This window comes from Petaurus breviceps, unplaced genomic scaffold (assembly GCF_028583685.1).
Source record: "Petaurus breviceps papuanus isolate PSGF00001 unplaced genomic scaffold, PetGlider_PUasm1.0 207, whole genome shotgun sequence".
Classification (NCBI taxonomy): Eukaryota; Metazoa; Chordata; class Mammalia; order Diprotodontia; family Petauridae; genus Petaurus; species Petaurus breviceps.
In genome coordinates, this window is record NW_027185850.1 from 14,060,388 (window position 1) to 14,075,360 (window position 14,973).

The window sequence follows — 14,973 nt, forward strand, 5'->3', positions numbered from 1 at the left end:
TATAAAGTGATTTGCAAAGCTTAAAGGAATATAAATGCTAGCCATTATTATTATTAATTGTGAAGTGGAGTTAACATAAGAACAAAATTCAAGACAAAGCACATGGCATAAGAATGAGGGGCCGAGGTGCGGGGCGACACCCCAAGGCCCCACCATGTTCCATCGCCTCCTGCTGTTTCTCCTTCCTGGGATGGCTCCTCTGCCCTTATCTTTCCTTTCCTGCCCCTCCCTGACACTGTTTATTTGCTGCATTAAGTCAGAGACAGCGCTCTCTGCCAAAACTATGTGAAAAATATTTTTACAGGTCCCTGAGGTCTTCACAGGAAGGGCTGATGGGAAAAGGGAGAACAGGGAGTCCCGTGGAAAAGGATCCACGGAGGGTCCAAGTGCCCCTTCCCTTGGAAATGTTTATAATGTGGCTGGGGGTCCGACACAGGCCACTGGGTTGGCAGCCTCAAGTCAATTCATTAAAGGTCCAGATGGTGACACAAAGCAGGGCACAGGGGGGACGGTGATGGGGTCTCGGGGCTTAGAGACGAGGGCGACCTCAGAGAGGTCATCCAGTCCAGCCTCCTCCGGACTATATTTTATAGGGTAATGCCAGCAGAGGACATCAAACCCAACCCCCTCATCTTACAGATCAGGAAACTGAAGTCCAGAGGCATTCATGGTATAAGATCATGGATTTTAACGCTCAGAGGGATTTTTGAGGTCACTGACTCCATCCTCCAAGATGAGGAAACTGAACCTCAGAGAGGTTAAGAAATTTTATCAGGGTCATTCAGGATTAGAAACTACATTTTCCAGGGCTCTATCCATGATGTCAGACTGCCATGGAAAGCAGATTCAAACTGGGGGTCTCTCACACTTGTTCGGTAACCAAGGGAAAGTTGAAAAACTTTCTTCCCCTGGGATTGGTCAACAAGCATTTATTAAGAACTTACCATGACTTGCATTTACTAAGCACTTACTATGACCTCCATTTGTTATGGACTTACTATGACCTGCATTTATAAAACACTTACTACGACCTACATTTATTATGCACTTACTATGATCTGCATTTATTAAGCACTTACTATGACTTTATTATTTTTGTCCAGGGATCCTTTTGCTCAGCATCAAATGACCACTGAAATCTCAGCACAGAGGCAGGCAGAACGACATGCCAGCCCCACCAGGCAGCTCCTATGACATTACTTAATATGGAAATGCACTTTGTTGATGGGGGGGGGTACCCCAGCTTCATCTACATTATAAACTTAGGTCTCATTAGTACCCACCTGATACTGCTTGAAGAGAAATTCTAGATCTTAAAAAATGAAAGGGATTTATAAAGAAGCCATGAATGATGCTTATGAGTCTTTTATGAATTTTTAAATCAAGTTGTTGCATATCTTAATTGATTAGAAAAGGAAGGCTAGCCAGTTTTATCTGAGTTGTATTCATCATTATTCAAAAAGGATTCCTTTCCTCCAGAATTCTAAGGCTAAATTGCTAATTTCTTTTTTTTTGGGGGGGGAGGAGGATAATATAGTATATTTCATTTTAAAGGATAAGATTACAAAAAAATTCCAAGTCCAACGGCCTGACAGCAATTCCCTCTAATTTTGTAGGTGCCATAGCAGACCCGAAGGAACACATTTCCATGGTCTTAAATGCTTGGAAAGGAGCCACTCACTAGCTGCCCTGGCCAATCCAATAGGGTCTGTTTCCTGCCCAGGTGTAAGGCTCCAAGATGGGAGCTCACTGGTGGGGGCCCAGCACGTGATGTCCCCAGGACTGATTATCATGCAAGTTAGCACTTGTGGTTGCCATGGCATCCTGGGGAGGCAGGGCTCCCACTGACTGCTCACCAAATACCATGGCCCAGAAACCTCCCCCTACATGATGGGCAGTGGTGGCCAGCCTGGGGACGGAATGCTCAAATCATGTGGAAGATTTTGGGGCATGGATATGAATTTTTAAAATTTGCTTTAAGGAATGTTTTTTGCTCTCTGTGAAGACCAGATTTCCCCTCTAGATCCCCTTTCCCCACTTTTTTTTTTTGCCACAGCTGCCAGGCTGGCTGTTGGTGCCAGAGGCAACTGATTAGTTTTAAAAAAAATGCACTCCCTGGCTTGCTGACATCCATTTGTATTTCACTATGTGATGGCAATAATAATTACACCTGGCATTGGAGCAGAGAACATTTAGAAACTTTTAGAAATGTTTCTGTGTCTGTTCTGTTCACTTGTCACAATGAGGTGGGCGGGGCAGCTGTTAGTCTCCCCTAAGGGAACAGATAAGGGACTTAGCCAAGGTCACGAAGGGCTATGACACATTTTGTGGTTTATACCTCCCTATCCCATCATCATCAGAATAATTCTCCACTTTTCTGGACCTGGAGTTTGGAAAATCTGAGTTCAAATCTATTCTAAGACACCTGAATTGCTAGTCTCTTAACCACTGCCTGCCTCAGTTTCCTCACCTGTGAAATGGGGAAATGACAGTACCTACCTCTCAGGGTTATCACGAGGGTCAAACAATATAATATTTGTAAAGTGTTTTTCAAAGCTTAAGGCTTTATACTGAGTATAATGAGAACCCCCTGAGGAAGGGAGTTCAAATGTTATCAGCCACACTTTAGGGATGAGGACACTGAATGACAGAATGGGGAATCATTAGCCTGACCAGCACATGCTGGCCACCGAAAGACCCATCGACTGTGCAAGCTAACGGGGACTTGCAGCAGTGATGCCCCCATTTTACAGAAGAGGATATGGACGCCCAAAGAGCAGAAATGACTTGGCCGAGGTCAGGTGTACTGACCTGTGGGATCTGGAGCTCAAAGATGTATCAAGGGGGTAGTAAGCAAGGCAGTTCGAGAGTGAAACTGGAACCCAGGTCTCCTGATTCTAAATCAGGGCTCTTTTCACTACACAAAGGTCCACATGTCTACTGAAATCTGCTTATTTCAGGGAAAGTTTCTTAAATAAAGGTGTACCAAAGTAGAAAGGGGGGCAGTGCATAGATTGCTGCCCCTGGAGTCAGCAAGAAGACTCTTCCTGAGTTCAAATCCAGCCTCGGACACTTACTAGCTGTGTGACCCTGGACAAGTATTTAATCCTGTTTGCCTCAGTCTCCTCATCTGTTAAATGAGCTGGAGAAGGGAATGGCAAACTGCTCTAGGATCTTTGCCAAGAAAATCCCCAAAATGGGGTGCCAAAGTCAGGCACAACAGGAAAAAGACTGACCAACACAAAGCAGCAAACAGTGGGATCCCGGATCCTCACTGGTTCTCCTGAGTCAGAGGCTAGAAGAGCCCTTCTGGGGAATGATTTGAAGGGCATTCTTGTTCAATTCTAGGTTTGGCTGGATCAGGGGTCCATGACTCGTGTGTGTGTGTGTGTGTGTGTGTGCATACAAACACATGCATAGATTCTGATAACTGTATGTCACTATAATTAGTGTTTTTTTTTAATCTTACTATCTTCTGCATTTAAAAAGATGCTTCTATAGGCTTCCCCAGAATGCCAAGGGGGTCTGTAACTCACACAGAAAGTTAAGAACCCAACTTGTGCCATATAAATGGCAAAAATAATACTGATGATGGTGACACACGGAGTACTGTGTTCAGTCCCACATTCTGTGGGGGTCATCGACAAGGCAGACAATGCCAAGAAGCTGGCCGCCACAGTGGCAAAGGGGACAGAAACTGATGACTCATGGAACGAGGGAAAGGACTGCTTAGGATATTTGGGGTTGGGCTAAGGTGGGATAATTACCTTCAGCTATCGGAAACAACTTCTTTTGACTAGGGCTACCCCAGAGAACAGAATTAGGACCAGCTGGCAGGTGGAAGTCTCAGGGAAGTTTTTGTTGTATCAGAAATAACTTTTTAATAATTAGAGCCAAATAATGTGGGAAGCCTTGTGAAGTCATCAAACTAACATTTTTTAACTAGCATTTTTGAGTTTACAGAGTATTTTCTTTGAAAAAAAAATCCCATAAGCCAGAGAGATTATTCCCTGTCTTACAGGTTCAATTGAGAAAGCACTTTCTAACAGCCTCCTGTGTGTATGTGAGGCAAAAGGCAGCATGGTTTTGTAGCCTAGGACATTTGGTTCAGAGCTGGAAGGGAACCTATATGTCGGTGGGTCCAATCCTCTCATTTTACAGATGAGGAAACCCAGAGAGATTACATAATTTGTCTGGTGACTTATGTTAGTGTCTGAGGATGGAATCTGAACTTGGGTTTTCTTGATTCCAAGGCAATAGAGGGAAGAAAGAGCTGACCTTGGAATCAGGAAGATCTGGGTTCAGGACCCCTCTCTGAGACACCCCGGGATACTGGGTAAGTCATGGTATGTCTCAATGGACACCTGGAAACTTTTTGACCCCAGAATCTGTCAAGTAGGTGTCAACCTGCACTGGTAGATGGAGTTTTCTAATTGAGAATTCCCTTTCCCATGGGTCTACTTAAAAAAATAAGTGTGTTAGGTATGGCCCTGGCCTCTGAGGATAGAAATGTAAACAAGCTTCCTGTCTTCAGTCAGCTTACATTCTGGTGGGGGGGGGAGGTGTGGCATTGTGGAGGTCTTGGATGACCTGGCCTGGCTCCCCCATCTAGCCAAGGTCCAATCTCTCCCATTTCTGCCCAGCTCCCATGAAGTTCTTTCTACAACAAGGAAAGAATGGATCATGTGGAAGGTGTATCAAGGGCTTAGGGGGCTTCAGGCAGAAGCTGGACAATGGTCAGCAAGGGACATCTGAGGAGGGCTTCTGGCCACGAGGAGGAACTGGGGCTAAATCGCTCCCCAGTCTCCTCGAACCCCTGACTTGAAGAGGAGAGAAGCCTTGACACCGGATGGAAGGTACTGGTATTTCTAACGCTCTTGCCAAGTGATGGTTAGGGAGGGGGTGGAGCCAACATCACAAAGGAGAAGAGTGGGTTTGGAGTTTTTAATTATAGTGACACAGGATTGGGGCAGTAAATGATGACTCTCACCTTATGTCGCTGTCTGATTAATGAAGTAGAAAATGCGGAGATGACAGATAAGACGTTACCATGGCAAAGACCACAGTCTAAACCTGCCTAACGTGGGGGGATAGCATCGGTGGGGCTTCCTTTTTGCTTACATATTGGTCGCCCCTCTGGGAGCGTTAGGCCCCAGAGCCCAGGGCCATACCCCCAGTGGTCCCGATCCCTGCCTTCCCCTTGTCTGCTGCACTGAGGGGCACACAAATGACCGGGGCCCTTCCCTACCCCTGACCCTAGGACCCTAACCCCATGCCAGAGCCAGAGCATGGAAATAACAGTCACTGTGGTTTCTGTTTACACCCTTTTGGGTAGATGTGTGGGACAATGGGAAAAGAGCCGAATTTGGAGACAGGAAACCTGTGTTCAAATCCCAGCCCTGTCACTTACTACTGACAGAGATTTGGGGCAGGTCAAATAATAATGGCTGGCATTTATAAAGCACTCTAAGGTCTCAAAAGTGCTTTACAAAAATTATCTCATTTGATCCTCACAATAAGTGCTATTTTTATCACCATTTTACAGACAAGGAAACTGAGGCAGAGAGAGGTTAAGTGACTCGTCCAAGGTCACACATCTAGGAAGGGTCTAGCAGGACTTGAATTCAGGTCTTCTTCACCTTATGTCCAACACTACCTATACCAGTACCCCTCTCTGGGCCTTGGTCTCTTCATTTGTGAAATGAGTGTTGGGCTATCTGACTCTGCTGTGCATTCCAGTTCCAAGTTCTCTGACTTTTCTCTCTGAATTACCCTCTTCTGAGTTTATGGACATAGGATGCCTGGGCTGGACTCCACTGAGCTCTCTATGAGAATCCAAAGGGCTGCTTGGCCTTGCCTCCCACCATGCTGATGGCTGTCCTCATCCCTCTTTGAACCTTTAGCTCTTAGCATGACGCTTGGCATATGGGAAGCACTGTGTCACAGGTCCTACTGTGGATGGTCTGATTTCTCTCCTCCTGCCCATGCTGAGGAAGGTATTTTTCTCTATGTTTCAGACAAACCAGGACTCTTTGGAAGGAGTAGCCCTCAGAGCTCTGATCTTGGGCCTACATCTCGTTAGACACGGTAAAGCTGTGGCCAAAGTCGCTCAATGACCATCGATATTTGGACAAGTTCTCCCTCTGTGGCCCCCCCCCCCCCCAGAGCATGAGTGTTCCATCTGCAAGACAACATGTCTTGGAGGTCAGTTTAGGGGAATTGGAAGAGAGAAGAAAGTGTTCACTTTTATTCTTCGGCCTTCTTCTGAACCAAATGCAGAGGCTGGTCTGTCACCGACAGATGAGGGCCTTGGGATCACTTTCAGCTGAGGGCTTTCCTTCATAAGATCACAGACAGGATTGGAAGGGAGCCCTGGGATCAATGTGTCCAATGCCCTCACTTCACAGAGAAATCAAGAGACTTGTCCAAGGTCACAGAACTGGCAAGTTTTAGAGGTGAGAGTTGAATCCAGAGCCAATGACTCCAGGCTTATCTCTGCTCCGTCAGTGAACATACACTGATGCTTACACAACATCTGGCTCATCGGGGTGTGGAAGGCACTCTGAGCTCAAAGTATCCCAAGGACTCTTAGTTAGAAGGGACCCCAAGGGCAGGGGAGTCTAACTCTTATGTGAATAGGGTCCTGTCTCAATATTCCTGACAAATGGTCTTCCAGCTTCCGCCTGGGTCCCTCCCGTGGGGAGGGACCTACCACCAGGCCACCTTTGGAGAGCTCTCACTGGTTAGCATTTTCTTTTTTCATGGAGGTTCGATCTCAGGTTACACCCAGAGAGGACCAGCCTTGGCACATTCTCCCAGGCTGAGAAGGTAGTAAGTGCTGTCCCAAGGACAGATGGGCTTTGCTGTCTAAGTGCTGTCCTAGAGAGGCGGAGTCCAACCCCCTTATTTCACAGCTGAGCAAAATGAGCCACCGAGAACTTTCCCAAGGTGTCCCAGGTGGTAAGCAGGTGAAGTCTTTCACCACGAACATACAAACCCTCCCCTCATAATGGCCTCCTGGGTCTAAATGCTTCCCCAGCTGAGTAGCTTTTTCCATCCATTTTTCAGATCTGTCTTCTTCCTATCATTCTCACCAAAATGGCCAGAGCGGTCTCAGAATCCATTCCCAGAGAGGGTGAGGGATGTCCCTTCCTTCGCCTGCACTTTTGGCATTCTCTGACATATCCAGCTAGATTTACCTTGCCATGTTCATCTCATCTCTACCTCCTGACTCTCTTCAAAAAAGCACCACTTCCCTCACTCCCCCATCATTTCTAAAGCAGCCCACATCAGTCAGAGACAAGCAGGTGACTCTTCTCTCTTCCCTTTCCGTCCCCTCCTCCCCCAAATCTAGATAGGAAACTGCCTCTGTTTCTCTCTCCGAGCCTTGCTTAGTAATGGATTTCCTCCTCTGCCGTCATTGTTTAAATGCAATACTGTTGGCCCACATAGAGGATGTCCCTTGTCTACTCATGTATTGGGTTAACAGTGATATCCACTGTCTCTGCTGCCCTGTGCCTAGGCATCCGTATCAGGGTGTCTGTCTAGGAGTGTGAGTTTTCAGAAAGCAGGAGCTAACTTTCTCTGTCCTCTGACCACAACATGGGCACCTGGGTATGTCTTAGATGGATCCTACCAATGCTGAAGAAGACCTGTACTCAGCCATTTCTGCCATTACTCCTCAACACTACAGTTCACTCATTCACCTGTCCCTTTCAACTACAAATTCAGATTTAATTATGTGGTTATATAAAAACGCCTGATTAGTCAGCCACAGAGAGGCATGGGCATGTCTAGACTATCTGAAAGGTCACTGGGGCTGGGAACAGTGGATCCAGGGTCTAGGCTAAGATACTCATTGGCACATCCTTGGGTCCATGATGCCCCCTGTCTGCTGTGGTATACCAGCCAGGAAGAGTCAGTTTCTGGGGTTGGTCAGGGTTAACAGACTGGTCATAGGGGAGGTGGGGAGTGGGGTAGGCTGGCCTAAGCCATACTTACTCGGTGAGGTGGGCGAGGTGGCACCTCCTTCTGTCGATGTGGTTGGAGGCTTTGTGTCTGGCACGGGCAGAGGCACAGGCCTGGCCATTGGTGGCGGAGGTGGCGGTGGCAACATTGGGGTGGGAAGGAACGGATTGTGCACCTTGCCTTGGCTGCTACCATTGGGCTGTGAGGGTGAAAGAGGCAGACATCAGCCATCTGCAGCTTCTGATCACAAGAGAATTATCACTTGCCTCCAATATAAATTATTAAGTGCTCTATGCTTGGGGAGCAGCCGAAGCCTTCCATAAGACCATATACACATGCAGGATTATTCTGGTTTGGACTTCAAGGCACTCGACAAATGTATACTCTTAGCAGCGCAGATAAAATGTATTCTAGAACCTTATTTTTGCATCAGTTTACATAAAAAGGATATTTGGGGGGTCATTCTGAATTTTTCATGGGGCACTTTGGCTGGGGATACAGCTACTCTGAATAAGTGATTGCCATCACCATTATGAAGATATTTCTGATGAGCTAAGCTCAGCAAAGTGCCTGCTTAGTGATTGCATCTTCCCATGACTAACTACAGCGGTACTCCTTAGGCCCTGGAACTGGAGAAGCGCATGCTAGACTTTGCCTTAGAAATCCAACATGACATTACATTGAACAAATATGTTAACCATTTGAAAAATCCTTTCCTCCTACAGTCTCTCACATCAGAAATTATGTGAGATGTCAAAGCTGCTGAAAAATAGAAAGAAAGGAAGGAAGAAAGAAGGAAATGAAAAAAGGGAAAAAAGAAAAAGGACAAAAAGAAAGAGATAGAGGAAAAAAGACAGGAAGAAAAGGGAAGGAAAAAGGGAGAAAGAGTAAAAAAGGAAAAAGAGAAAAGAAAGAAGGAAAGAAAGGAAATAAGGAAGAAAGGGGATTAGATTAGAAGGAAAGAAAGAAGAGGAAAAAAAGGAAAAAAGAAAGGAAGAGAAAAAAAGAGTAAAGAAAGGAAATAAGGAAAAAAGATCAGAAGGAAAGAAAAAACAGAAGAAAAGGAAGGAGGAAAGGAAGAAAGAAAGAAGAAAAGGGAAATAATAAAGGAAAGGAAAAGAAAGGAAATAAAAAGAAAGGAAAACAAAGAAAGATGGAAAAAAGGACACAAAGAAGGAAAGAGCTAGCTAGAAAGACAGAAAGAAAAAAGAAAGAGGAAGGAAGGAAGGAAAGAAAAAGGAAAGAAGAAAAAAGATCAGAAAGCTAGCTAGAGAAAAGAAAGGAAGGAAAGAAAAAAAATTAAAAAGGACAGAAAGAAAGATAAAAAGAAAGGAAGAAAGAAGGAAGAAAAGAAAGAAAGGAGAAAGATCATTTACTAGTCAGATAGGGTGCTGGGGACCAGATGAGTTTTGACATCACTTCCCAACAAGGCCTTGTTGCTTGCCTAGGTATCAGATGGCTGGTATTCCACTGAGGATAGCTCCCTGTCTTGAAGCCATAGCATCAAATCAAAATGGGGCTGGAGAAAATCCCATTATCCCAGGGTTTCATTTTTTAAGTTTAAGTAATTGGGCAGAAGCATTCTCCCTCCTCTCGCTTCCTCTCCTCCCCCATCCCCACCCCAATTCACTTAGGTATTTAGTTGTTTCTGGAAGACCATGGTGTCTGACACACAGAGCCTTGAATTGCTCTGCCAGCAAACCCGGATGGCAAGTGCTATTTCAGAGAAGGCTAAAAGTCCGTAAGTGAACGCTTTAGGAGAAGCAAGGCACATGAATACATAAGCAAAAGAAAAAAAAGACATTCTATTGATTTGTTGTCTAGACAGAAATGTATCTGCTAACATATCGCTAGACATTAGTCAAAGCTGTCAGTCCTGGCTCAGATGTGCAGAATCAGGTATTTCTGTAGGGGGTGGAGGGGGAGAAAAAGCCAGTGGTGAGGACAGAGTGACTAATTACAGAAATATCCTTAACCGGGCAGTGAGAATTAGGGCTAATCTGTGGGTATGTCAGCAATATGGACATTAGGATAAGGGGAAGAACCCAATTCTTGCTTCCATCATAGCGGTTTTCATCTAGTGATGCAGCGATCGTCTCCTCTTCCCCCTCCCCTCAAACCACCGAGACCTCGATTTGAAATTCCACTTATCGTCACCTTATCATTTCTGGATTCCAGCAGAATGTTATTTCAATCATGCGATTATTCAGTTTATTTGAGGGGGGAGAGAATGAAAACACTCATTCAGAGCTATCAAATCCTGTTCAACTTTATACCAAGATAAGTGAGAAAGATAACTGCTTACAGAAATAACAAACTGTAATAAACTTTGCTTTTGGCATCTGGGGTTCATGCAGTGGTCAACTTGATTTAAAGTTCTATAAAGCCGTATTTTTTTCCCCCAAATCAACTAGGTTGATTCAAAACATCTGTCCCCCTGGCTTCTCCCCACCCCTTCCACTCACTCCCCCAAATAATTTTGAATAAATGATTTGCATTTTTTCTATTTTGTTAACCCTTGCAGGAACCAAGGTTAGAATGCACGAGGTTGACTCATCAGCCCCCAGACCTTGGAAGGTTAGGGAGTTCATCCTTGGTATGATTTATCTCCCCAAGCCCGACAATTGCAGACTTAACACAAATATTGCTGTGACCAGTTAACTTTCCCACCATCTCGAGTAAACCTGACATCTGACTGGAGTCAGTCAACATGTCCTTAGAGCACAACCTCACCTCAGGAGAATCCCCCACCCCCATTGCTGCTAGTTTTACATGAAATTAACATTTCCCAAGAAATTTACCAAAAAAAGGGTCCTTACATTGAGGAACCCCACCTGTCCGGCCTGCTGACCAGCATCGGGACAGACAAGTTGGACAAACTCTTTCAGCGTCTCCTGAGGATGGTAGCGAATTGCCGGATGTGAGAAGTAGGGCCCAGGCTGCTGGATAATGGGAGATGTCGGGAAATGTAGAGTTGATGGGGTCGCATGTGGACTTGCTGTGGGAAAAATAAGGAAAAAAAACCCAACAGTTATAACAAGATAGACTTTTTTCTTGTCCCCGACATCCAGACCCCACTTCTCCACTGCACAGGGCTCACAGAATTCCTTGTGTGACCGATCTGAAAATAAGTCAGTTCTGATGGGTCTTGATCCTATGGGCTCTTTAAGACAACATGGAGTCTGGATTAAGCAAGAATTTCAAGCTGCCTTTGTATTTTCAGTGGACATGAGTTATAAAGGCATTAATAATCCTGGGTGAAACGGAAGATTATTCATTACCTTAAGAGCTTTTTTAATGAAGCAAGCAATAAAAAATGTATCTAGTAGATTAGGTTTGATTTAACTGACACTCCAAATGACAAATTCCAGTTTTCACATATGGATCCCCTTTCGTTCTGAATGACCCATAGACGATAATTCATTCTTAGAGCTCTTGTCCCCCTTTCAGTGAAATTTCGAGGGACTAATTCAGGATGAACTTTTTGGGAAGGATGTAGTACATGATCACATATTAAAACTGAGCCATTAGTGGGGGGCATTAGATAGGAAGGGAGAGGAAGACGAAGGGGCGGGGGTGGGGGATACACTCTCTTTGCACTCGAGGCTTTGTCCTCCTTACAATTCTAAAGTTAAACTCTGAAATGCTCTATGTTCCAGTGTGGGAACCCACATGCCAAGGGAAGGAGTGACCCCTACTGAAATGCTGGCTCGATGCCCATGCAAACTGAGAAGAGGCAGACGGTGAGATCTCCCTTATATACAAACCCTGTTGAATTTCATTTGCACAAGAAGGAGATTACATTAGTTGTCTGTTTGTTTTTAAAAGAAACCTATCCAAAGTATGTAATAACTTTTGCCCTTGGCTTAGGTAGAGGATTGATAAAACCCACTATGAGGCCAAAGCACTCTATATACAGCAAGTGCTTAATAGATGCTTCGTTGAAGAGAATCAAGCCATCTGAACATGGCCTTTAGTCCTCCTGGACAGTCACTCATCTTTATAATTTAGGGTACTTTATGGCTAAGAAAACCTTTCTCCCAACCCATTTCAGGCAGGTTATCTGAGCATTGCTGGACTTTTTCACTAATTTGCTGCTGGGGAAATTAAAAAGGAAACTGCTTCTTGAAGTCATCACGTAACTTGCAAGTAAGTATCAGAGCTAGGACACAAACTTCTGATTCTGAGATTTTTTACTACGCCATGTTCTTTTCAACCAACCAACCAACCAACCAACCAATCAAATGGGCACTGGACTGGAGTCAGGAAAACTTGGGTTCAAATCCACTTTGGAAACCAACTAGCTGTGTGACCCTGGGCAAGTCACTTAAATTCTGTGTCTGAGTTTCCTCACCTGTAAAATAAGAGAGTTGGATTCTGATCTTGAAGTTGTCTTCCAGTTCTAAATCCATGATTCTATGAACAATCATTTTTTTTTTGGAGGGAAATTGGGGTTGTGACTTGCGCAAAGGTAAGAAAACAGGTTTTTTGTTGATTTGTCTATTTTCGATGGCTGGCCCTGATGCCTCCACTTCTCTCCCTCCTCCCCTCTCTCTCCAGGTTTCCTTCAGGTCTCAGCACAGATCCCACCTTCTACAAGAAGTCTTTCCCAGTCTAGTTTTCCTTAGTGTCAAGGAGAACCTTTCCTCTGAAACTATTTCCAATTAATCACAGAGACAGAAATATAGCTATTTCTGCATATTGTTTGTACATAATTGTTTGGCTATTCCTACTCCCCGCCATCATCAGACTGTGAGCTCCTTGAGGGCAGGGGCTGTCTTTTGCCTCTTTGTGTAACCCCAGAATTTAGCACTGTACCTGGAACATAGGAGGTGTTTAATAGATGCTTTTTGATTGAGAGTGGCTATTCTGCCCTGGTAGAGGATATTTCCTCTCTAAGTGTGCTCTCCACCAATGGAATGGCAGTCTGTCCCCCTCCCCAATTCTACCTCACAGGGTCATGATGAGGAGCCAACAGAATGTAAGCTTCCTGAGGGCAGGGATAGTCTTGCTTGGTATCTCTCATACCTAATGGGCCTTTGTGCTGTTTCTCCCACATCGCCATTCGCACCCTTGTGCTGGCTGCCCTCCATGCCTCGATGGCCCTCCCTCCTCACCTCTGCCTCATGTAATGAGGTTTTCCTACAACTGTGCTCAGGAAGTGTCGTCTCCAAGAGGCCTTACTGGGCGTCCTCAGCTGCTCCAGCCTTCCCCTCAAGGCTTCCCCTGAATCTGCTTCATATACACTGACCAGACAATAGGCATGCACGTTGTCTCCAGCATTTGAAGGCACCCCACTGCAGACCTATTTTATCACTCAGCACAGTGGCCAGCACACAGTAGGAGCCTAATAAATGCTTACTGATTGCCACCTTTCAGTGGCAGCATCTGGCCTGCCACTCCACTCCTGATGGAAGATCTTCACTGGTCAAACTGGGTTGACAGGAGCCCCTTTCACTGGGCCCTGAAGAAGTCATCCTAAAATGTGCTTGGAGATCCTTGGATACACCAGCAGAAAGCCGGAGCCCCCTCATCAGAAGCTGGCACGCTGCTGCTGAAATCCATCAGGATGAGCACAATTCCAAATTTTCAACTGGGGAAAACAGCGCTTAGTGTGGTGTGCGCCCAGAGCCGACACAATAAAAAAATTAGAGAGCATTATGTAAATGCATATTTAGACCCTTTAAAAATGTGCATTATTTACTTGAGAGTCAATAAAGGCTTTTCTCAAGTGTTTCCAGTTTATCGTGGCGCATCCATCTGCATCCATGTTGACGTTAATACAATTTGGTGTATTAAAAGGCCCTACAAAATTGGCTGCGGCAGCGGCTGCACAAGGGGGCTCTCGTCAGCCCGAGGCCAGGCCCAGCTGGGCCTGACAGCATCGTGCAGCTCGGGAAGGCTCTCCCAGAATCACAGGGCTTTCAACTTGTCTCGAAAACAACATTTCAGACTTCTTAAAAGTCCTATTGATGGGCCGGGCAGTTTCATGAGGTTCTACCTGCCCAAAAGAAAACAGAGGGGCACTGTGCCTGGCAGAGAGTAAGTGTGCTTTTTCATTCGCCCTCCATCAGTGTAAATCAGCAACATGTTGGTAACTTGTGGCCTTAAAACGGTTTGTTGGAACACTGAGGGAAGGGTGAAGCAACCTGCCCTTGATCTCACAGCCCACAGGTGTCAAAGGCAGGACTTGAACCCAGGTCTCCAAAGTTGGTCCTGTGTTCATACAGCTGATGTTTAAAGCTTGTGGGGTCAGCTTGTCTTGGTTCCATCCACAGGAGTCTCATGATTACTTTTTCCTTTTAGGTATGAGTTCAGTGGTTTATTTCTCTCATCTCAGAGGCCATCAGAGCCAACCCATAACTGAACAAGAATCCTGTCTACTCCATCTCTGACAACTGGTCCTCCGTCCAGCCTCTGCCCAAAGACCTTCCTTCAGAGAGGGGTGCCCCGTGATTCCCATTACTGCTCAGGAGCTGCAGGGCAGCTGGTGCAATGGATGGAACAGATGCAAGGACACCCCCCCACTTCTGAACACAAGGACTCTTGGAGATCGTCTGTCAAAACTATCTAGGGGGCCTCAGTTCAAATTCTGCTTTAGAAACTCACTAGCCATGTGGCTCTGGACAAGTCAACTAACTCTCAGGTTTAGCTTTCTCGTCTGTAAAATGGGAACAGTAACAGCAGAACAGTAACAGAGTTACCGCCAGGATCAAAGGAGATGGAGTACTTTAGTGCCTTATACATTTTAGCAATCATCATCATCATTACCATCACCCTCCTCTCTCCTTCTAGTGAAAGTCATCATCCTATAATTCTCCATATCAAACTCCCTTCTCTGGCTAACCATGTGAATGGAAGCTCCTTGAGGACAGGGTCTATCTCACATTTTCATCTGTTCCTCCAGCATTTAGTACAAGTTTATTAAGCTCCCAGAAGGAGCTTAATAAACAAATGTCTTTCCATCCATTCATATAGGAGTTGCAATCCACATTGGTGGAGGGA

The 14,973-nt window shown here is 45.4% G+C and overlaps 1 protein-coding gene across 8 annotated transcripts in view; it reads right to left on the reverse strand.

Moving 5' to 3' along the window:
* The window catches only part of LOC138164915 (nuclear factor 1 A-type), a 462,063-nt gene that overhangs the window by 69,243 nt on the left and 377,847 nt on the right, over positions 1–14,973 (reverse strand). For 6 of the 8 annotated variants that reach the window (XM_069092878.1, XM_069092876.1, XM_069092873.1 and 3 more), the window contains 2 exons: positions 10,788–10,966; positions 8,002–8,167 (listed from right to left, as the gene is read on the reverse strand). In XM_069092878.1, the coding sequence (XP_068948979.1) occupies positions 8,002–8,167; positions 10,788–10,966 (345 nt within the window). The remainder of the gene's footprint in view (positions 1–8,001; positions 8,168–10,787; positions 10,967–14,973) is intronic. The other 2 variants (XM_069092877.1, XM_069092872.1) reach the window with 1 other exon arrangement.